We start from the raw sequence: 23,081 nt of genomic DNA, 5'->3' as shown, positions 1-23,081 counted from the left end.
ATTTATGACAAATAAGAAAATTACAGCTGTTTAGAATTGTTAAGCCAAAAAGGCCCTAAAACAAAGGTAGAAGTAAAAAAGGTAAAGAAGCAAAATTTGACTTTGACTGACTTATGTCGTAAATTCTTTATGAAACAGGGACATGCACTAAAATATTAGCCCACTAGCTTTAATAGAAGATGAGATAATAGGGGTATTTCCTTAACTGATTAAGGTCCGTAAGGGGCCCGACTGTTTAGGGGTCATTATGCCGCAATTTATATTCTACCATTAACTAATATTTAAATACTTGTTTAGGTTATCTACTGTTATGGTGATTTAGTCCCCCGGCAGGGAGAATTATTTTCTGATGACAGCAATGGCAACCACAAAAATACCCCCAGGAAATTATCAACATATTATTATCATGGATTGGCAGCCTCACGCCAGCCGCGTGTAAGCCTCGATGAAATCGTAATATTATAACTGTAACATTCAGTTGGATATCTTAACCTGTTCCTAAAGAGACAAACCATCTTTTTGAGAGAGATAAAATTTGTCACCCAAACGGGTTTAACTTTGAGGCTTAGGTAAAGCTGAGGCGCGGCTACCGAGCCCTTATTATTATTATCAAACTCAATTAATGGGATGAGATGCTTCTTTACAAAATATAAGTTGGTATATTGAAATCTGTGTTTCTTCCACTAATGGGTATAGAATAAATATGAAATTGTCGTCAATTTAGTTTGCTAACATAGACATCATTTATTGATAATTTCGTGTGATCATCAAGTAGGAGGGAGGGGGTAGATGCGTGGGTCGTCATTGTATCCAGTTACAAGTTTCACATTATTAGAGTACATGATAATGTGGTGTAAAATACAAGTAATAATAAATTCTGTATTCCACTATGTTAGCTATATGCTTTCATTAGTATAACTACATATACTGGCCAGCAGACCGATCCTTACTTTAGGCATGTTAGAATTGTCCTCTCTGTTTCAAACTTGACATGATGCTTCATGTTATTGATATGTACAATTTAGAAATCATAAGGACTGTATACCATTACTAGAAAGTCAGTAGATCCATTAAAAACATGTTATTTTTTTCAAGCTCTTTCAATTACAAAATTTTGCAGGATGTAATTGTCCTATATATTGATTTTTGCAATAAAGATTCCTTCGATAATTACATACAATGTTATTTGGAATACATTAACATGGATTTTTTGTTAAGAATTGTGCATATAGCTTAATATTTTAGGCATTGCTATTTTATATATGTCAAATTTCGTTTTGTCTCTCTGTTTCTATAAAAGTTGTCATCCTTGTATGAAATACACTTTGGATGAATTTTTGAAAATCATCAATAAGTATATGTACATGTTGAATCTATATTTAAGTTTCTGTTTGCACAAAATATTTGTCATGTTTGATTTTAAGATAACTTTTCAAAATCAATTATAAAGTTAAGGTTAAAATGTTAATAATTTGATTTTTTGAATCATCTATTTTGTTGGTAAAATCGCTTTTATATTCCTTGATCAATTCATCAATTTGATAATTGAAATAAACTTTTATTTTAACAACAAAGTAAATTTTTTATTATTCTTTTTTTTTTAATTTTTAGGTTCTTTCACACAAAGTAGAATGAACCCATCACAACGAATTTTTACAGTAAATTAAAAAAGAAGAGTATGGGGTGGGTATTTTTATGAGGAAGGACCTTTACCTGCGGTGTCCCAACACTGTGTGGCCCATACCTGAAGTCCCCGTTCAGTACAAAATATAACAGATCTATAGTATAGATATATATACAGGCAACTACCTCCCTTCCTTTTTCAAAGACCTCTTTCGTCTGCTTCTAAATTATTTTCTGCTACTTGGTTGTGTTAATATAAGCTACAACATTGGTTGATTTTCAATGACCCAATAGAAAGGTTGCACAAGGTGGTTGCGTAAGGGGGATACAGTTATTTAATTCTTTCTTCCTCTAGTGTTGTACTATAATCTAATATGGCCCCTTCCCCTTCTTATATTCAAATTAGTTTTAAATATGGAGGGGGATGTATCCAGTACCCAACAAGGTGTTTTTTTGTGTGAAAGCTTCTAAATATTTTTAGTTTCAAAATATTTTTCACCCTTGGTGGAGCTGACTTGGCAAAATGTATTGTTGCTTAATCACACTGAAAATTTGTTCTCCTTGATTTGAGGTCATCATTCAATGTAGAAAATATTTCAATTTAGCATCTTTAATTTAAATATTGGGCGTTTCATTTGAAAAAGTTTAGTTGGGCTGTTTTTAGTGTTTTATCTATTTCAGATATTTTTTTGTATTTGTTTGTTGTTGTTTTTTTGGGGGGGGGAGAGCAAAAACTTTACTTAAAACTTGCTACAAGACTTTCATCCTGAAATAAAATAGCCTAAAACAGGGATCTAAAGGAAGCTCTCCTTAGATAGTAAACTTAATCAAAACAAAAACTACAATTTCCTTGTGCTTAGTTCGCCTATTTTGCTCTACTAAAATATATTTTAAATTTCTGTGTTCTATGAAAACACCTGTTTGATTGTCCTCCGTGTTTGCTCAGTCTGATAGAAATTTAATCTTTTCCCAATATTTAATATTCTTCCTCCTTGTTTTTTACAGTTTTAGATATTTGTTTTAAAAGAATAGTTAATTATATCATTGTATTATAAACAGCTTTCCGAGGATATAAAATGTTCAATTAAAAAATTAAAAACAGTTTTGTTTGCCCTGAGATGCCAAATGCACGGGCTAATATTATGATTGTGCATTTTTATTTTCTTTGAAAACTGAATATAATACGATACGATACATTATTTTTCAGTGTGGCTGAGAACCGGTTCTTATCCACTGTATATTAATCGGTTTCGAAGCCATACTGGAAAATAATTTCCAATAAAAGAAAGTATGCTTGTCTGTATATTTTTTCATAAAAATCATTAAAAGTTAAACCATTATGTTACTTTGTTGTTAAATGTTTCAAACCAAGCTAAAAAAACTATTGATATGTTGATTATTTGTGTAGAGACCTATTGGCGGCTCAATTGGGAATCTGGGTCTTTGGACTTATAGCATTGTAAGTATACTTTTTTTAGTGGCGCAGCTATTTTATATTTAGTGATTGTCTGTGAATCCGTCCCATTGATTAAGTAGGACAGAAATGTATGAAATAATAAATGGTGCTTTTCCACAAAGTGCCTTTTAAGCACTTATGACCTCCCCCCCTCCCATACAACTTATTTTTAAAATAGATAAGAGGGTAAGGGTGATTTTTATCATTCCCAAACCCTGCCTTGGGTCCTAATCCTGTAGGGCTAACCCGTATATAACCTAACCTGTACAAATTTAGATGAAAAACTAAACCCACCCACTAATTTTCAATTTTTTCCAAAAATAGGGGGGGGTGTAAGTGTTTAACAAAGTATTTTGTGTGAAAGTGCAAAATATCTTTTAACGAGGCGAGTAGAAGTAAAATTGTTAGCTTTTTTTGAGAGGTAATTATTTATATTTGTTAATCATAAGTAAGATACCTATTTGTGTTAATTAATTACCTACAGAAAATTTACTAAAACCAAACTGACGTTTACAGTTACTAAAAAACTGATACAGCTACGTTTATATTTAGTGTATATCAGTAGTGATTTCGTTAGATTAGGTTATATTAGCGGCATCGCAAATAGAGAAGGGGGGGGGGGTTTGTCGGCCCTCCATTTTATTAAAAGATATAGTAGCGGAAAAAAAATTAGAAAGCAATGAAATTGAGGGTTTCGTCGTATTTTCACAGTAGCTTTTGAAAGGTTATTTTAGGTTAGGTTAAGTAAATGTTAATGATTGGCCCGCAAGGGTTAAAAAACATGACACACAGGGCTAGAGCCCCGCGCAGGGGCTAGATATTGGAGAAAAGCTACTGTGAAAATAAGACGAAACCCGCAACTTGGTTTTCTTTCCATGATCCGATATTTTTTTTAATCCACAATCTACAACAGTCTTTAAGGCGTTCTTAGTTCTTAGATTTCCTATAATTTTACTGTATTACAATTTACTGAACTTTATCGATACAGAATAGTTTGAAATAGGGAAAGGGAATGTGATTCTGACAAACAATTCTTAGTGACAATTTTCCCTCAACCCCTTCCTTTTTTATCCCCTTCTTACCCACTTCCCTTTCAGTTACTAGTTTCTCTCCAACATTACTCCAACAAAATATTTAATTTTCGGCAATTTCGGCAATTGGCTGAATGGCAGCCCCTGAGTTTGAATAAATAAGTTACTTGTACGTATAACAAAAAAGACATTTTAGTAAAGTTTGTATGTGTTAATTTCTAATTAACATATAATTACGCTTTCATACATAATGATTTATGTACTTATTTGTTAATTGGATTTTTTATGATTTTCAATATCTTTCTGTCTTACAAAAAGACTTTCTTGGTATTTTTTTAACTGAAACTTTCATACAGTTAGGGTCGGATTATTCGTCTGTAACAAAGTTATCGTTGACTCAATAACTTTGGGAACTTTTATTAAATTTTCATTGGTTAGTTCTAAACTAGGAGTATCCACACTTTTTAACCTTTGATTTTAATCTGAAGAAGTGGTTATCTTGTTCAATATCATAAGCTTATTGTAATAATTCATACAAAATACATTTTTATAGCTGTCCTTAAAACAGATATAGTATAGTTGTATATACACATACAGGTAACTACCTGTCATACTTTTCCGAGGACCTTTATCATCTGATAGCAATTTGTTTTCTGCTACTTGGCGTTGTTAATATTCCCGACACTATAGGTTGATTTTTTAAAGACCCAATTGAGAGTGGGCACAAGGTCCTTGGGATGGGGACATACTGTTATTTAACAATTTTCCCTCTAGTGTTTTAATGTCAATTTAACGTGATATACATAATTTATTAATTTGTTTTAGGTTAATAGTTTTACTGCTTATTAGAAAATCTATATCAAGTCTTAGGAAACACATAGAAAAGGTAAGCTTTATCAACTAACAATGACTGTTCGTCCGTCGCTCCGTCTCTTTTTTGATTGAAATTTCCCTTAACAATAAGCATTAATAATAATTCTTTAAATATTAAGAATGTTTTTAATTTAAAGCCTTTTATATTGCCCATAAAAAGTGAATAAATTAAAAAACTTTTGGACGAAACATCCTGAATGACGTCATATTAGAATAGTCCATAATTCTAATATGACGTCATTAGGAATACTTCGGCCAAAAGTTGCTTAATTTATCCATTTTTTATATGAACTATAAAGAGCATCGCTTAATTTATTTGGCTCCAAATTTTTCATATGAAGATTCCTCTGGCCAATAAGTAACTTGAACTTTATGCTTCATGCTTTAATAGATATTTAATGTTTTCCTCTTGAATTAAATGACATCATCCTTGTTATAAAAGCATTCTTTTTCTAATAAAAACAATTTTTCATCTAATGTCTAAAATTATCTCAAATCCTTTAAGGAGATGTTTTGAAACAAACAAAAGGTTTCAAAAGTTAAATTATAAATAAAATATTTTCTTTTTACAATGATTTCATATTTTGTTGTGAGGGTGTGTGTGTAAGTGTATATGTGTGTGTGTGTGTGTGCATTTGTGTCTGTGTGTGTGCAAATGTATATATGTGTGTGTGTGTGTGTGTGTGCATTTGTGTCTGTGTGTGTGTAAGTGTATATGTGTGTGTGTGTGTGTGCATTTGTGTCTGTGTGGAAGTATGTGTAAGTCCATTAAGGACACGGTATAAGTTTTAAAACAATAGGAGAATAAATAACTTTAAAATAAACAGGATCTTTGTCTGTCTGTCTTTACCGAAGGATCTTGCTAACCGCTGAACCAGCGTGGTTCTCCGTTACAATGTAGCTTCTCATAGGACCTGTAGGTAAGGTTTAATACTAAAACAAAAAATTTTTTGGAGGGGGAATTTTACTTTTTTCTTTTGAAAACTTAAAATAAGAAATGGAAGGGGGGGGGTCGATTTTAACCCCCAACCACCTCAAGTTCCTCTAGTGATTAATTAACATCTGCTCTTTAATTCACCTTGTCGGTTAGTCCATCCATGATTTTGTGTTTCGCTTCATTTTGGATGTTGTCATCCTTTCTCCTAAATTTATTCTGTGTCCCAACCCGCCACATTTATGAGATTGTCGTAAAATAGAGTTTATGGGATCATTTACACTTTTGATAACGCAGATTCTAGAACATTTTTTTTAAACAAAACTTTTCTAAATTTAGGATTTATCTGACTGTCCATCTGTCTGTCTTATTAGACATTAAAGTTTCACAGTTTTATTTATCCTTTTTTTTGTAATTATAATTCCTTGAGCGATTAGGTACAATGCAGTTGATAACCTAACAAATTGTAAAAGTTATTTGTGTTTAAAATGTAATGTGAGAGTTGATTTTTTTTAAAATTCACATAGATTTTTTTATTTCAAAAAAAATTTTTTTATCTTCATTTTTTTAAATTACTATTTATGGATGTTGTCGCACTGGCACTGGCTAAATTTGAGATTATGTTCAACTTTTTGTATTTATTTACTACCATAAAAAAGTTGTCACAACTACTCATGAGCTAAAAATTAAGTATTAAAGGCTGTTTTAGTCACTATCTTTTTTTTTTAAATGACTCCGAAAGTTTATTTTCTTAATTTGGAACACCTGCCAAACTTAAAATAAAATAGTGTTGATTTCTAATGTCTTGATATAGCTCTTCTTGGTTATGCACGAACCCTCAAAGACTATACTATATCAAACAATTCAAAGCCATTTTTTTACTTCCATAACATAGGTTATAAACAGTCAATCCATTCAGGTTAACTGTACAGAAGATTTATAACTTACCTTTAATCATTAAAGAAGACTTTTGTTTGTAACAGTTTAAGACAACTTTACTGTTCAATTAGAAAAAATCTAAATTCAGGTGACTTAGTGTTGACCGTCATGATAATATTGATGTCTTTTACAGTATTAGTTAATCCATCAGCTAACTTATTCATTCAAAATTACTGTAAATTATTTAATCAAAGACGATGTTTGGAAATAAGATGACGACTTTCCTTCAGACAAATACGACAACTTTATGTTTTATATAATTTTATAATTCAGGTGACAGAGCGATTACCATGGTACCATGATGATGATGATATCTTATCTAACCACAGTACGGCTACCAGCCCCCACATTCATGGAAAGGATACCACGCTGGAGTCAATGGTTGGTGTTGAGGTGTGAACCCCTGTATGCAAAAAAAGAATGATATTGGCCGACACCCCTTTTTTCTTTAATTTTGTAGATATAGAGCACTTTTGCAACTTTATCGCAATAAAAATTGTTCACACTGCCTGGAAAATTTAAATATTCAGCAAATTTCAATTGAGTTATGAAAACTGATATGCATGCATTCAAATAAATGTGAAAAGTGTAATTTTTACACTTTTTATTTGATCCCCAATCTGAAGGAATAAAAGATAAATTTGCAAATAGTGTCATCTAGATTAGGAAACTTTATAGGCATCCAGGTTCATACAAAACAGTTCTAAAACATTTAAAGCAATTAGAGTAAATATGTGAAAGAATATTTTACGAGCACAGCAACTCTGTATCTCTATTCTGTTGGTTAGACATCATATCAAAGTGCAATTTAGAGATATGATACAAAATATATGCTGGGGTTATGAATTAGAATGGTAAAGCACTTAAAAATTCGGCTGCTAATTACCATTTCCGGATAAAGAGTCAGTAATGGCTTTTTTGTATAGTCCCTTTCGTGGCATCGCCTCTTAAAGGGCGTTTCTTCTTATTTTTACAGTAGCTTTTTATAAGTTATTTTAGATTAGGTTAGGTTAGGTGATTGCCCTGAGGGGTTACACAGTAAATAGAATAGTAGAAATAGTATAAAAGCTACTGTGAAAATACGCCCCTTAAGAGGCGTTGCCTCGAAAGTTACTGTACACAGGCTTTTTTCAAACTTTAAGAACAATAAATAAGAATAGATTTTTTTTATTTTTGAGTTTTAAAAATCTTCTCTACTATTGAATGTACTAGACATATTGAAAACTTGAAAAGATTTTAGAAGATTTTTTATTGACTGTTTTGTATGAATACTCAAGCATGCAAATTTTATTGCTAATCTGACACTGTGACTTCAGAAAGCATCAAATACAAGATATTCCTCTAAAGTCGGCCAATATTTTCTTTTATTTTGAGTTAAAACTGTTGAGCAACAACTATTTATTTCTTTTATTTCTGCATCTCTCTTCAACTTTTGTAGAACTAGCCGGAGATAAATAATGCATCGTGTTCTAGAAAACTTTTAGCAGATAAAATATTATTTTTGTATTATGGTTTCGTGTATTTTCAAAGTTATGGTATTATAGATTATTTTTATAAAAAGAAGGGAAAACTAAAAAAATACATAGAAAGAAAAATAAAACAAGGATAATAACTCCATAAATAGCGCAACTTCTAAATTAAGTAAAAAAGTGGTAGCGGCTTTCAAAGACGTCAAACATTTTGTGTAAAAAGTGTAAAAATCTTAATATTGGGGTATTTTTTACATCGAGAAAAAAATTGCGTTGAATTTTTTGGTGGGATTAAATCCCACAATTTGGTAAAAAAAATCCATGGCACATAGCGCTATAAAAATTCAGAGAAAGGGGGGAGGTACCCATCTCTTAAGTTTTTAGTTTTAGGAAATTTAATGGAAAGGAAGGGGTTTGTTACTCATTCACCCTCCTCCTTTGGACGTTTTAGGTCAAAATGGACCATTAATTGCATCCTCCCCCGTATAAGGTTATACAAAAGGAAAAGGATGTTTAGCAAAATAATGAAGACAAAAAGCAAATAAAAATGTTTAATTTTATTTCCTTCTTTTGTCTGAGAATGGGTATTAAAGTATTAATTAGATGTCCCTATATACACAGAGAATTGAACAATAGTAAAGAAAAAAATTAAATAATTCATTTATACTAGGCCATACTTTGAACCACTGAGCAAGTTAAGTTTTCTATTTCTGTGAAGCTTAAAATGGCAACAACAAAAAAAACTATGTTAAAAATATAATAAAATTAGATGAAATTTTAATTTTCTGTTATTTTTTCCCATGATAAGTTGCTTAATTCGAAGGTTTATCATTAGAAGCTTATTAAATTGAATTATAGGGAATAGTAGCCTGCACAATATTGCGTAAAGTTGTTCAACTTTTAGAACATTTAGACTTAATAAGCGGCTTTGACTTGTATCTTACTCACAACTTTACGCAATATTGTAAAACTTACTCTTCCCTTTTTGAGTAGTCTCATGATAATTCTAAACTCTTCTATGAGTATTGATTAGAAGTCCTTGTATACACAGACAATCACGGATAGGAACAGATATTCAAGAATGGCTTCTAAACCGATTAATATCCGCTAGATTAGAACCGGTTTTCAGAAATCTAAAAAAAACATAAATAGCATCGTATTACAAACAATTTTCAACGAATATTTGTTTTATCAGTCTGGGCCTTCGGCCCCTTTGAGTTAACAAAGCTGGTTCTAATCTTTCATTGTATAATCCGCGTAAAGCTGTCTATAATACGATGTGAAAGTAAGAAAGGGGTAAAGTTTGATTAGAATTTTATTTTCCCCTTAATTATGAACACAAAAATTACAAGATCCTAATGAATTAAAATCCTTAAATATGTGTTTTCCCCCTTCTAATATGTCTAGGAATTAAATTTTAAATGATTCTCTCTTGGTTTTATGGATAGATGATAATAAGAAGATAAATTTATTTTCTTCCCAACATATTCTGAATTTATTCTGTAAGGGAGAGGACATTGGACTCTGTAAATTAAACTGGCACCTAAAGTTTAATAACCACGTTATCTTATCAGTTGGCTAAAAACTTTAGGTGTTTTTTTTAAATTTAATTGAATAGTTCAAACCTAGATGTGTCCAAACTTTTCCCCCAATAATTTTAATAAAAAAGTGATAATTTAGTATTACATCATTTGGGATGTACATCAAATTATGAAATTGTCTTACTCCTTAAGATCCCTGAAATAATTTAAGTTTTAAACACAATAAAATAAGACATAAACTTATCCCTTTGTCCGTAACTGTTGTAAGAATTTTAGAATTTAATTCAACATTTAGGACTTTCTTTACATTTACTGATAGGAATAATTATTTATAAAACAAATTCATGGAAAGGACCAAAGTTTTATTGTAACGTTATCTTATTTGATGGCTTTAAAAAAACTTTGGGGACTTTTATTGAATTTTGATTGTTTTTTTCATTTAAATGAATGTCCTAACTTTTCAATAAAATTAAACAATGTTAATCCAAAGAAGGAGTAATTTTGTCTGTTATCATTGGGGATGTACAACAATTTATCGGGAATTGTCATATCCCTTTAGATCCCTGCTAAATTTGCCCAGAAAACGAATCATGTAGCTGTGGTATGCGGCAGCTCTGGACCATGCAGAAACCAAGACATTATAGTGATGCTACGCACCTAGCTAAATCCTGTTATTCTACAATTATAAAGCCACCTGAAAATATGTCAGATAACGGTACTGATTTCATCTCTCAGTTGTCCTGCAAATGGAGGGAGGGGTGTTACCCCTCCCTCTCCCATCTTAAGCACCGGAACCTTCCCCTTCAACCACCAAGTTATCAGCACCACCTCAACCCTGAGGATAAAGGATCTAAACCTGCCCTCACCTGATAGAATCACCCCCACACAGACTGTTGTTGTCACAAGTAATCATCAAACCTTCCCTCTTTAGTACCCAGACCTACCACTCAACCCCTCTATGCTTATCTACCTATTGTGCTGCTCCATGGGCTATCCTGCCTGCCCCAGACAGGGATAGCCATCTACCTAACCATTGCAATTATCTATGTTTTACTGTATGATTTATCTTTAACTATCTTTATTCCTAATCCATATGTATTTATATTATGGTTAACTGTATTCTTAATTCCCCCCACCCTTTCCAGGGATGGGGAATCATGATTGCCCAAACTGACTATTGTATATGTATTATAATGCTTTTATGTTATGATCATTTATTCCTATCCATGTAGTTATTGTTTGTTGTATATAGCTTTAGTATCCTTTAACCCTTCAATAAAGTGACAACTGAAATAGATGTTGATTCTTGTCTAGTGAATGCTAGAGAAGCGTAGCTTCTCTATAGTAAGGTGTCCACGTCTGTTCACACTGCCGTAGTCTTTATTCGAACTCTGGTGTCTGCCATTTACCCTAGGCGGATACCACAACTTTTGGTGACAGCTGTGTGAGATTACGGCGAACCACAAGTGTAGAGCAGACGCGCATCTGAGGCTAAGGTACTCCCAGCAGTGAAACTGGCAAAACTGACACAAGCAACCTGAATTACCCACCCTGGACAGCAAGTCTAACTCTGCATCCGGCAGTTGTGGAAGTGAAACTTGATGAAGAACCGCGAGAAGCGCCGACATCTAACGGAGAATTGAGCGCTCAAAAGGCTGAAACAGGCCTGCGGACCGGCTGAAACAAGCCAAATAAGTGTAAACGGCTGAAAATAGGCCAATTTTACTGCAAGAGATAGCAGGATCCGAACCAGTGGCGCTAGCAGGACGGGACATTCCCTGCCGCCATCAGCTGGATTTGGATAAGCGGCGCTAGCAGGACGGGACATTCCCTGCCGCCGATAGGCTGAAACACGCCACATAGCTGCAAGCGGCGCTAGCAGGACGGGACATTCCCTGCCGCCGATAGGCTGAAACACGCCACATAGCTGCAAGCTGCGAGCCAACATACGAGTGTAGTGCACCAGAACAGAGAAAAACTACGTCAACTCCAAGTATCCTGAGAGGCTACAACGCAGCCACCCATCTAGAAAAAACAGATATTATGTCACATTGCAGGGATTACCACCCTGGTGTGATGGCTAAACAATAGATTTATGAGCAAAGCTTGGCAAACAAATTGTTGTGTTGTGATAAATCTAAAAATAGAACAGGCTTGGATTTATTGTGTATTGTGATAACAGCTAAAAATAGGACAGGGTTAGTAAACAAATCTGTTATGCAATTGTGATAAGGACAAAAATAGAAGCTAGATGTAATATAATAAAGACCCTGATATACAATCAAATCACCTCAAGCCTATAGCACAACAACAATACACCCCTTATTCCAAGGGAAAGGGAGGAGCCCCTCTCCATTGAAGGCAAATACAATCAGGGTGATATAATAGATAAGCCTAGGATTAAGAAGAAAAGGCACTATTACACCAGCACACAGTTACCCCCCTCCCTCACAGGGGGAACGGACGGGGTTACCCCCGTCCCCTCACGCGCTCCCCCCTACCCACACTAGACTAAGTCCGTCGGTAGTGTGGGGCTAGCGACCGGGAACACAAAGCGCCATTCACGGGTAGCGCAACAGAGTGCGGAAAATATCATAAGTTCAACGGACAAAGCGGACCAACGAGAGAGCGAGTTGAGGGACAAGTGCGCGTTTTATCTGTGTGCGCGGATTGACGGTGCGTAAGCGCGCTGCACGGAAAGGAGATTTCACGCACACACACACACACACACACACCCACACAGGAGAGGGGCCACTCTATAGCATACAACAGAGATATTTTTTTAGGAGAAAAACTTGCAAGCTCCTCCCTCCCTGTCTACAGTGTGATAAGGAAAACTAAACCAGTTCCTTAAACCCGCTCAGACCCTCAACATCTCCTAGCCCTGCCAACCCTACTTCAAAGCTGAGTGGTTAGTGAAACAAATATATGTATATATAAATACCCAAGTGATAAATAATGTTGTTTTTTTTTTTGTAGCCTGGGTACAAGCAAGTGAATACTAACCTCACCAAACAACACTGGAAACTGATATGGTAACTGAACGAAAGTACGCCCACCCTGTGGACATAGCCTGACTTGATGCCCCACACTGGACAGTGGTGGTGTGTACCTGGACCATCGACCCTCATAGTTGTGAACTATATACAGAGGAAGCGTGATTTTTTTTGGAGCAAGGAGGAAAAGCTAGCTAGCTCTGGGGATATTCCTATACACGTATATATATATATATGGGCGTGTAGCCATGTATATATATAGATAGCCTACCTATCCATATATCTACTAGCGGATACGCTCCTAGAGACATCTGTGGATGCCTAACATATTCCCTGTTACCTTTAAGCTAAGATCCGCTGGTTACCACAGAAATCAAGAGCTATACTGGAAGGGAGAACAACTCAGGCTCAACAGTTAAACAAGACGCTGGCACCAACAGACCAACCCCCTGCTACTTATCATGGGGGCGCGCCAGCCACAGAAACTCTTGAGCCAGGAGGACCGAGCCTACGGCTACGTGGACTACCACCCTAATTACACAGCTATAGTATTTATACTAGGGGTGAGCCGGCTCGAACCTCCTTGCGGCGCGGCTACTCTACTCTGCTTCTATATCTACAAGATACTACTTCTGTTATTACTTTGGCCTACTGTGTTGAGTACAGTGAACATCAAACACATGCCAGGTCACAGACCCCTGGTCCCTGAGATGCCCTTGTCTGGAAGGGTGACTGAATGTCCGCTGCACAGCTCCTGTTCAGTTGGTGCTCAACGCACGAGAAATAGCAATACTGGACTGGGGATTGCTGAACCTGTAGGTGTCCTCCTGGGGGTGTTGAACGATGCAACTGAGCCTAATGAGAAGGTGACAAGCTTCAGAGACTTAGTGGCCAGCCCCAAGATGGACACTACCACCAGAACTGAGACTCCAACGGGGCCCAGCCCCAGGGCCAGTACCACCTGTTTCTGGGGTGGAAAGGTCCTCCCTGGCGCTGGCCTCACCAAGCTGGAGGATGGGGAGCTGTCCCAGGGGAATAGGCTCTTCACCCAGATGCCCGACGCGTACCTGGGGGTGGGGGAGCCGCCACCCAAGCCTCCCTGGGAGCCCCCAGGCATGGAACGACTGGGGACCGGCCTAAGGATGGGGACTGGTGACCTGCTGCAGTGGAAGACTTTACCCAGCACGGAGGGAGCAGGGTTGACCAGCAGCAGTGAGGCTGTTCCCCCACACTCCAAGACCAGATGCCGCTACTCTGTTGAACCACTGCACATGTCCCAGCCAAGTTCCCCCATGCTGCTGAAGATGGAGGCCCACCAGGATGCAGAGCTCCAACCAGGGAAGTCAATAAGCAGGCCACCCCTTGCCAAAACCAGAACCACCGCAGGGGCTCCCCACCAGCAGCTGACGGAGCCTGGCAGGGACGCAATACCAGCTGGCAACTCTGGCCCAACTCAGGTGGCTACCATCAGTATGGCATCTTCTGGGCCTTGCTGGTCCACCTGTGGGTACCTGTCCACACACTGGCCACAGGTACCCCCCAGAGATCATAGCCCCCTGTCCGACTGGCACCATCAACGGCCTTTGCTACCAACCACCTGGCATACCCAGAGGCAGGATCCCTCATGTGGAGAAGCACCTGCAGAAGCTAAGGCCGAGGCTGGCCTCGCCACCCAGGGGAGGAGAGCCGCTGTTGGATGGAAGGAACCTGTGTGTATGGGGAGGAGGCTGGATGTAACCAAGGAGCCACCACAAGCAGCCCAGCACCGCCTGACCCCTAGTAGGGGAGACCCTGTTTGTCAGCTGGTGCCCCAACTGGAGGAGGAGAGACCTGGCAGGTTGATACACCCTGGGGAAGCCGGCCTGATGGGACCCAGCTGGACGAAGGGGCGCTGCCGCTTCAACGGCCACACAGCCGCCAAGTGTAGAACCGGTTGGGACCGGGCAATGAAGAAACACCAGGCCGCCCAACAACCTGCATGCAACCAGTCTGCCACCCAGGTCCACCTGGAGGGAGATGCCCAGCCGTCACCCCAACTAGCTGCCGCCGCTGGGGCCGCGGCTACCCAGGAGTCTGTGTCTCAGATTGGGACCATGGTGGCCAGGATCAACGTGCTGGGAGGAGCGGCTGAACCCAACCGGGTTGGCCTGGACCTCAGCCGCAACCACAGGGGACCGGTGTCCGTAACCCCTGTCACCCCCAGCAAGAGCCGAGGGGCGTTACCCAGCGCCACCGGGACGGTGTACGAGGAGGCCCTGGCGGCCGCCGAGTGGGAGAGGCAAGAGGCGCTAGCCAGCGAGTCTGAGTCGATGTATGGGACGCCAACCGGCGTCGCCACCTGGAAGGAACGAGAGGTGCTTCCCTGCACCACCAAGCTGATGTCTGGGGCGACAACCGTCGCCGCCACCTGTGAAGACTGGGGGGTGCTATCCAGCGCCCCACGCTGGTGCCTGGGGCGACAACCGTCGCCGCCACCGAGAGACCTGGACCCCTGTGAAGACTGGGGGGTGCTATCCAGCGCCCCCACACTGGTGCCTGGGGCGACAACCGTCGCCGCCACCGAGATACCTGGACCCCGGAATGAGCCCGCAGCCCCAGAGGAAGGGGTGACACCCGTCACCCCCAGCCAGCCAGAGCCCCCAGCCAGCAGGGAGAGTCCAGCTGTCCCTCACCCTCAACTGCATCCAGCTGTCTACCTCCCTCAACCAAGCCAGGGTAATTGTATTGCACTGGTGTACCAGGAAGTTTGGGCTGGGCCAAACTTGCCTGCGCCCCCTGCATCTGCCCCAGGAGCCAGGGTATCAGCCATTACCAGCCAAACTGAAGAAGCTTTGACCGCTGCCTGGGGAGTAACACAGCTAGATGCGCCAAGTGCCGAGCCTAACCATAGAAGTAGAGGATCCCCAACAATTATGTCTACCCAAGATGGAGACAATGTGCCTGGACCCCTTCAGGCTAGGGGAGGAAATCCGGAGCCTTGTGCCTCCAGTCCACCAGCAGCAGTGTCCGTGGATGGGCCTGTCTCCCAGCCAACTAGAGCGGAGCCACCCTTGCAGATCCAAGACAGCCTCCGGCATAAAGGATGGACTGTTACCTTTCCCTACCCCGCAGGTCGGACTGCCAGGCACCACCCTGCCAATGTCCAGAATGAGCCTGAAGGAGGCAACGCTCCTACAGTATGGCAACCACCACCTGCCCGCGTTGACAGAGACCCTGGAAGCCGAATGAACCTGACCAGCCCCGAGGGCGAAGAAACTGCGCCTGCATCCAGTAGCCAGCCTGCCAGCAGCAAGGTGACCAACACGATGGAGACCACCAGCCCAGTGGAGAAACCTGAAGAGGTGTATACCAGGCGGCTGTTGGTCCAAGCCCCCTCATGTGCTGTGCCACCCCTGGAGGTTGCCAGGGTGGCCTCAGAGGTACACATCCAACGGCCAGAATATCCAACAGGACCAGCTACTCCAGCAGATATAGCCGATTCCGTTAGACCTGGGGAGGGCTGGAGTCCACCACCGTCCAGCAACTGGTATCCTGGCGGACCCATCCCACAAGGACAACAAACTGAAGGCCGCAACCACTGTCGGAAGTCTGGCGGTGCAGACAACCCCTCCAGCCTTCCGAGGGGAGAGTTGTGGTATGCGGCAGCTCTGGACCATGCAGAAACCAAGACATTATAGTGATGCTACGCACCTAGCTAAATCCTGTTATTCTACAATTATAAAGCCACCTGAAAATATGTCAGATAACGGTACTGATTTCATCTCTCAGTTGTCCTGCAAATGGAGGGAGGGGTGTTACCCCTCCCTCTCCCATCTTAAGCACCGGAACCTTCCCCTTCAACCACCAAGTTATCAGCACCACCTCAACCCTGAGGATAAAGGATCTAAACCTGCCCTCACCTGATAGAATCACCCCCACACAGACTGTTGTTGTCACAAGTAATCATCAAACCTTCCCTCTTTAGTACCCAGACCTACCACTCAACCCCTCTATGCTTATCTACCTATTGTGCTGCTCCATGGGCTATCCTGCCTGCCCCAGACAGGGATAGCCATCTACCTAACCATTGCAATTATCTATGTTTTACTGTATGATTTATCTTTAACTATCTTTATTCCTAATCCATATGTATTTATATTATGGTTAACTGTATTCTTAATTCCCCCCACCCTTTCCAGGGATGGGGAATCATGATTGCCCAAACTGACTATTGTATATGTATTATAATGCTTTTATGTTATGATCATTTATTCCTATCCATGTAGTTATTGTTTGTTGTATATAGCTTTAGTATCCTTTAACCCTTCAATAAAGTGACAACTGAAATAGATGTTGATTCTTGTCTAGTGAATGCTAGAGAAGCGTAGCTTCTCTATAGTAAGGTGTCCACGTCTGTTCACACTGCCGTAGTCTTTATTCGAACTCTGGTGTCTGCCATTTACCCTAGGCGGATACCACATAGCATTTACTATTCAAAATTTGTATCAAAAAATCAAAATGACTTTTCTTTGAGTTTCTACCGACGGACATAAAAATAGGTTATTTAAAGAGTAGCTGCGCTAAATAAATAAATCCATATTGCATATTGTAGGTATTTTAATTTATACAAATGTCATTAAAAAGTCTGGTTTTAACTCAAAAACACCCATTGTACATTTACCTCTGAGTGTTTTTCTTCGTAGTGTTTAATTATTGTTCATTTAATTTATTTCAAAATAAAATTAAAAAATTATTTAAAAACTTTTTGTGTTGATCTAAAAAACACATAACACTGTTCTCATAATGATTGATAAAGTTTTATTAATAAAAAAAATTACATTAAATTAAATGAACAATAAAATTTTTGTGTGTGTTTTTTTATTAATTTTTTCAAAGTCTTGCATGAATATTAACAGTTTTTACCGCGCTTAAGCTTACTAAAAAAATAATTATCCTAAAACTTAAAAACTGCTTAAAAACCTTTAATAATAAGTAATCAAAAACACTTTTATCTTATAGATGGGGATCTTATTAACTATTGATTATAAACTGTTCATATTCATTTTTAGATATTATTTTATTTTATTTTGATGCATCTTGATAAAATGTACATTGTAGCTAGTGAAATAGCTAGATTATTAGTAGCGAAGATACTTTACAAGTCGTATGCATTGGTCTGTTCGTATGTAATGATATTTTGAGCCTTTCAATCTCTTCTACTCTCGCAAATGTAAATTTTCAAATTGTTGGGCTTTTTATATTTAATGGTTTCGAAATCGATTAATATCCGCTAGATTAGAACAGGTTCTAAGCCATACTGAAATATGATATATATCGTATCTATTATATTCACTGTTCTACGAATATAAAAATGTACAATTATAATATCAGTTTTAATCTTAAAATTGTACATTTTATATCCGCGGAAAGCTGTTATAAAACGATGCTATTTGTACTAAAGCTTCATAACTATTGGACGTGATCGTTGTTGTTTTTTTAAGCATCTTGGAACTATGAACATTGTAGCTAGTCATAGAGCTAAATTATTGTTACTTTTTATTAGTTTATTAATTGTTAATTATTAATTAGTTTATGTTAATTATTTAAATTTTTTTTTAGCATGTATAATAAAAAAAAACAAAGCAAGTTAAAACTAATTATTTTCTTGAAATAATAATGTATTAATTGCATAAATTAATTACGCTACATAAAATTGTCCTTGTTAATTTTATCTTTAAAATGACTTAATAGGCAGTTTTATTTGTCCTAAGTTGCAAAGATATCTGCCCAATTTTTCAACAAAGAACCAGAATGAAAAATTACATTAGAGCCAAACTTAAATATATATGTAAAAAAAATCTAAAAGACTTCAATGAAATAAAAGTTTAAGTTTAAATTTTGGACATATTGATTTATTAAATTATTAATGTTGTGTGGCTATTCTAATAATGACTTATTGCTGACTAAATTTTAAGATAAATATGATAACGGTGCAAAAATCTAGTATGGACACTTAAACTCTAATTTTGAAAAAGCTCCGCTTTTAAATAGATGGATAATCTAAAGTGAGAGGTCTGTGTTTGCAAAATAATCTGCGAAATATTTGCAATTCTGACACAAGCAAAACATTTACGGACAATCTTTCCGTAAAACAATGAAATGATTTGCTGATGATTTTACTACTAGATGCCATTTGCGGAGGGGGGGAGGGGGGGGCTGGATATAAGTTGACTTTTATTTTTAATTTTAGTTTTAGAACAAAAGTAAAAAAAAAGTGGTTGAGGGGCATTTTTGGAAGGTTTGGTTGAGGTATCCTCACCCAAAATAGTTCAGCAGTTAGCGAAATCCTTCGCTGTACATATACACTTAAAGGCAGAAAGACATCCTGTTACTTTTATATAAGGATTAAATATTTGGATTCTTATTGGGTATTACACAATACACATTCGATCTGAAATTTAAAAGCTCTAAATCCAGTTCTATTATGTGTAAATAAGAATACACGTCTCTGTTATGAAATATTTGTGAAATGAATTGCTTATTTCTTTTCGCGGAAAAATTCATCTTGTCCATCACAGATCTCAAACAGGATAGGAAAATAAAACAGCAAAAATATTTAAATAGCCAATGATAGCAAATTTTAAAACAAGAGTTCTTTTTTAAAGCTAGCACCTTCAACCATAGAAGTCTTTAATTTAAGGTGGGGAAGGAATTTGCCCCCCCCCCCCCAATTTTCCATTTGAGTTTTGAAAAGAAGGGTATAGAAAAATTTTCGGAATTTTTTTGGGGGGTGATTTCTCTTGGGAGCCTTGAGATACCCTTCCCCAAAATAGTTATAAACCTTTTCTCTACCTATACAAAGCTTCTCTGAATAGGTCAACCATTTAGGTTTAGTGTTTATCCAGTTTCTTCCCTACAGACGAAATCTTTACACAAGGCCTGTAATAAATAGGACAATTCTAACATGCATAAATTTATTATCAGAGCTACCTGATACGACGTTAAAATAGACCCTTAATGTAGAAAAACCTCATTTGGTACTTTTTTGCTAAAATAAAATTTTTACAGATAAGCAAGAACAGTTATGTGCATTTCAAGATGTCTTAATTCAAACTTTGCATTAGGTACAAACACCATTCAATAACAACAAGGATTTAAACATACTAAATCATGTTAAACTTTGATTGTTATGTTGACATACAATTGCAATATTTATTATCAGCTATTGCCAGCTCCATGTCTTAATGATGATACACAATATGGTGCCTAGTCGAGCAGACCCCACCACCCCTTTCTTTTATTTTAAATAATTTTAAAAGGTAGTTTTTCAGGTGTTAATTGTTTATATTGGGTACACTGTAGCCCCACAAAAGTTACCGCGGCTATTGGCCCCGCAGGGTTAGAGCATACAAAATAATTCAACTAAACATGTTGTAGGACTTAAACTTACAAGAAATCTTTTTTGCCTTCTATAATGTGTAATTATTACAACATTAAAACTAACTCTATATACTCAAGATAAATATATATCAAAGCTTGTCATAATGCTAGCCAAATTATTATTTTTAGCTTGCTTTGTTTTTTTTCATTTAGTATAATTGTTTAATTATTATATGTACATTTTAGTTAGACTGTTATTTTATTTAGTTGTAGTTAGAATTATAAAATCTTCATATTTTTCTCATTTTTAGTAAATTCACTATGGAAAAAAATATCTATATTGGAGGTGTAAAATGTGATATTTTTATATCTAAAGTTTCTAATGTACAATATAAAATTGAATATAAAGAATTATTGAAAAATCAAATTCTAAAAAAAGAAATGAAAATTGATTCTTTTGTAATATTGAGTGAAATTTAATACTTACTTTGACAATACTTCACCTTGTACTTTTACAGCATATATGTATACAGATTATATAATGAGTGATTGTCATCACTTTTGATAAAGTAATGTTTGTGTCAGTTTAAAGAATTCCCTCTACCCCCCCCCCACAGTGGGATTTTTGGTCATTTTTTAAATTTCCTCAATTTTGAGTTAAATGTCCCAGGGGCTAGTATTACCATTCAAAAGTTGCCATGCAACAGATTTTTTTATATACTACAAAATTAGGCAAAATACAGCCGTTTTGCTGAACGTGGTCAAAGAAATATTTTTAAAAAGTTAATTTTTTCATTAAAATCATCATACATTGCTTTTCCTACTTTTTCCTAGAATAAATTGGTGTAAAAATCTGATTAAATGATATGTAACAATATTTCATTGATATATACAGATGTTTCTACTTTAAAATGCAAAGAAAAATAAGAAAAGTTGTCATAAATCTGTAATTTAAAATCCAAGAACACCTAATATTGCATCTTAAAATAACATGTATTTTTTACGTTTAAAGGTTTTTCTCACTTGGGGCTACGAGGTGCCAAAAGTTATTTAGGCCCTGATTAAATTCAAGTATTCATAATTCAAGATTAGTTTATAACTCTTGGCACCTCGTAGCCCCAAATGAGAAATCCAGCTTAGAAAATAGATACTGTGAAGTTGTATTAATATAAATTAAATACCATTATGAAGTCAAACTACTAAAAATTGATTTAATTTAATAAGACACATATTTAATCTTTAAAGGTTACCTTTCCGTTTTTAATAGTGAAGCTATTCTGTAAATGATACGTCCGTCTGTCGGTACATCTGTCCGTTAGAAACATTATTAGGGAAAACGTGAATTTCTCGGCTGCTATTTAAAAGACTTTATTACCATACTAAGAAGCATCCTGATTATAATTTACTAATTCCTTAGTCTATCGGTAATGGTCTGACAACCAGTTGATTTATATTTGAACAAGGATGACAAAATTCATAAAAGCAAAGCTCTGAAACGGGGTGACAGCCAAACAGCGTGAATGTGTAAAATATATATAAATAAGTCTTGTCAAAATTTTGCCTAAATTTGTTGCAAAAGTTCTTAAATATAAAATACTGTTCAAGGGTAAACGGACATTGTTAGGAATTGATTATAGAGATGCTTCGCTTTTAATATTGTACTTATAATATAAGTTAAAAATCAACATAAACGTATTGACATTCTGGTAATGATTATAGGGTTGATACGCTTTCCAAATCGTACAGAACTAATACAGGAATCAATAGAACAATTCTAACATGCCTAAGTTAACGAAAAAGCTAACGTTACGGACGCAGGGACGTACGGACTGACCCTAATTATAGAAATCCTAGACAGCTTTTTTTTTGGGTGGGGGGGGGGAAAGATTTACCTCATTGATGGTAATGCGCCCCTAGCATCTAGGGTATTCGAAGGGATATAGAAGGGCAGAAAAATAGCTTAAAACAATACCCAGGCTTATTTATAAAAATGAAATAGCCTAAAACCATCCTATAAGAAGCTTCCCTCTAAAGAACCATATTAGTTCAGTGGTGAGTGAGATTCTTCGCTACACATAAAAAAAGCTTAGTACTTTATATTATGGGATATACTGAAAACATATATACAATGATTATTATGAAATAGTTTTAGTAACAAAGCTGCTCAATTTTTATAAATGTGCGTATGTCTTCCTTTCTGTATTTCTGAAACATTTAAATTAAATTTGATTTCTAAGCCACTATTTTTTCTGTCTGTCCTTTAACTTTGTTTGAAATACTTAATTTATATTGTTCTTTCCTTTCAATGGCCTTGGTTTCTAAATTTATAGTAGTCCCTAAATCCACTTTCATTTACTGTATTACTAAAATATTCCATCCAACTATTAAAATTTGAAAATAATAAGGATGACAACATCCATTAAAGCGAAGCTCTGAGACGGTGGGAAAAACGAACATTACCACTTATAGATTGTCATAAATAATCAGAGCATAAATGTATAAAAGTTGAACAGAAATGTAAGTAAATTTGTTGAAAAACTTAATAATTACAGGATAAATTGCCATGTTAAAAGTGGACATTCTGGCTATGATTATAGAGTTGCTACACATTCTAAATCGTACGTAACTACTACAGGAATCACCATGCAAAGTATGATAAGTAAAGTTTGAAAAGACAATTCTAACATGCCTATATTAACGAAAAAAAGTTATCCGTTCCAAACAGATTGACAGACGTACGGACGGACACTAATTATAGAAAAGCTTCACTTTTAAAAAAGATTTTACAATATAATAAGGATGCACCAAAAAACTTGACATAAACAAAAAAGGCAAATTGAGTTATAGAGCAGTTGTTTAA

At 36.8% G+C, this 23,081-nt stretch overlaps 1 protein-coding gene across 2 annotated transcripts in view; it reads left to right on the top strand.

Moving 5' to 3' along the window:
- LOC145333571 (uncharacterized) overlaps window positions 1-23,081 on the top strand; it is a 93,660-nt gene that overhangs the window by 58,560 nt on the left and 12,019 nt on the right. Inside the window, exons 6-9 of one of the 2 annotated variants that reach the window (XM_080178733.1) lie at window positions 298-383; window positions 3,032-3,082; window positions 4,936-4,996; window positions 7,130-7,237. In XM_080178733.1, the coding sequence (XP_080034859.1) occupies window positions 298-383; window positions 3,032-3,082; window positions 4,936-4,996; window positions 7,130-7,237 (306 nt within the window). Of the gene's footprint in view, window positions 1-297; window positions 384-3,031; window positions 3,083-4,935; window positions 4,997-7,129; window positions 7,250-23,081 lie in introns of both variants that reach the window. The other variant, XM_080178732.1, reaches the window with a different exon arrangement.

Source organism: Acartia tonsa, chromosome 12 (genome assembly GCF_053477335.1).
Source record: "Acartia tonsa isolate MP-2025a chromosome 12, ASM5347733v1, whole genome shotgun sequence".
NCBI classification, from domain to species: domain Eukaryota; kingdom Metazoa; phylum Arthropoda; class Copepoda; order Calanoida; family Acartiidae; genus Acartia; species Acartia tonsa.
Note: the sequence above shows the minus strand (reverse complement) of the source record. Positions and strands in the feature narration are given on the sequence as shown.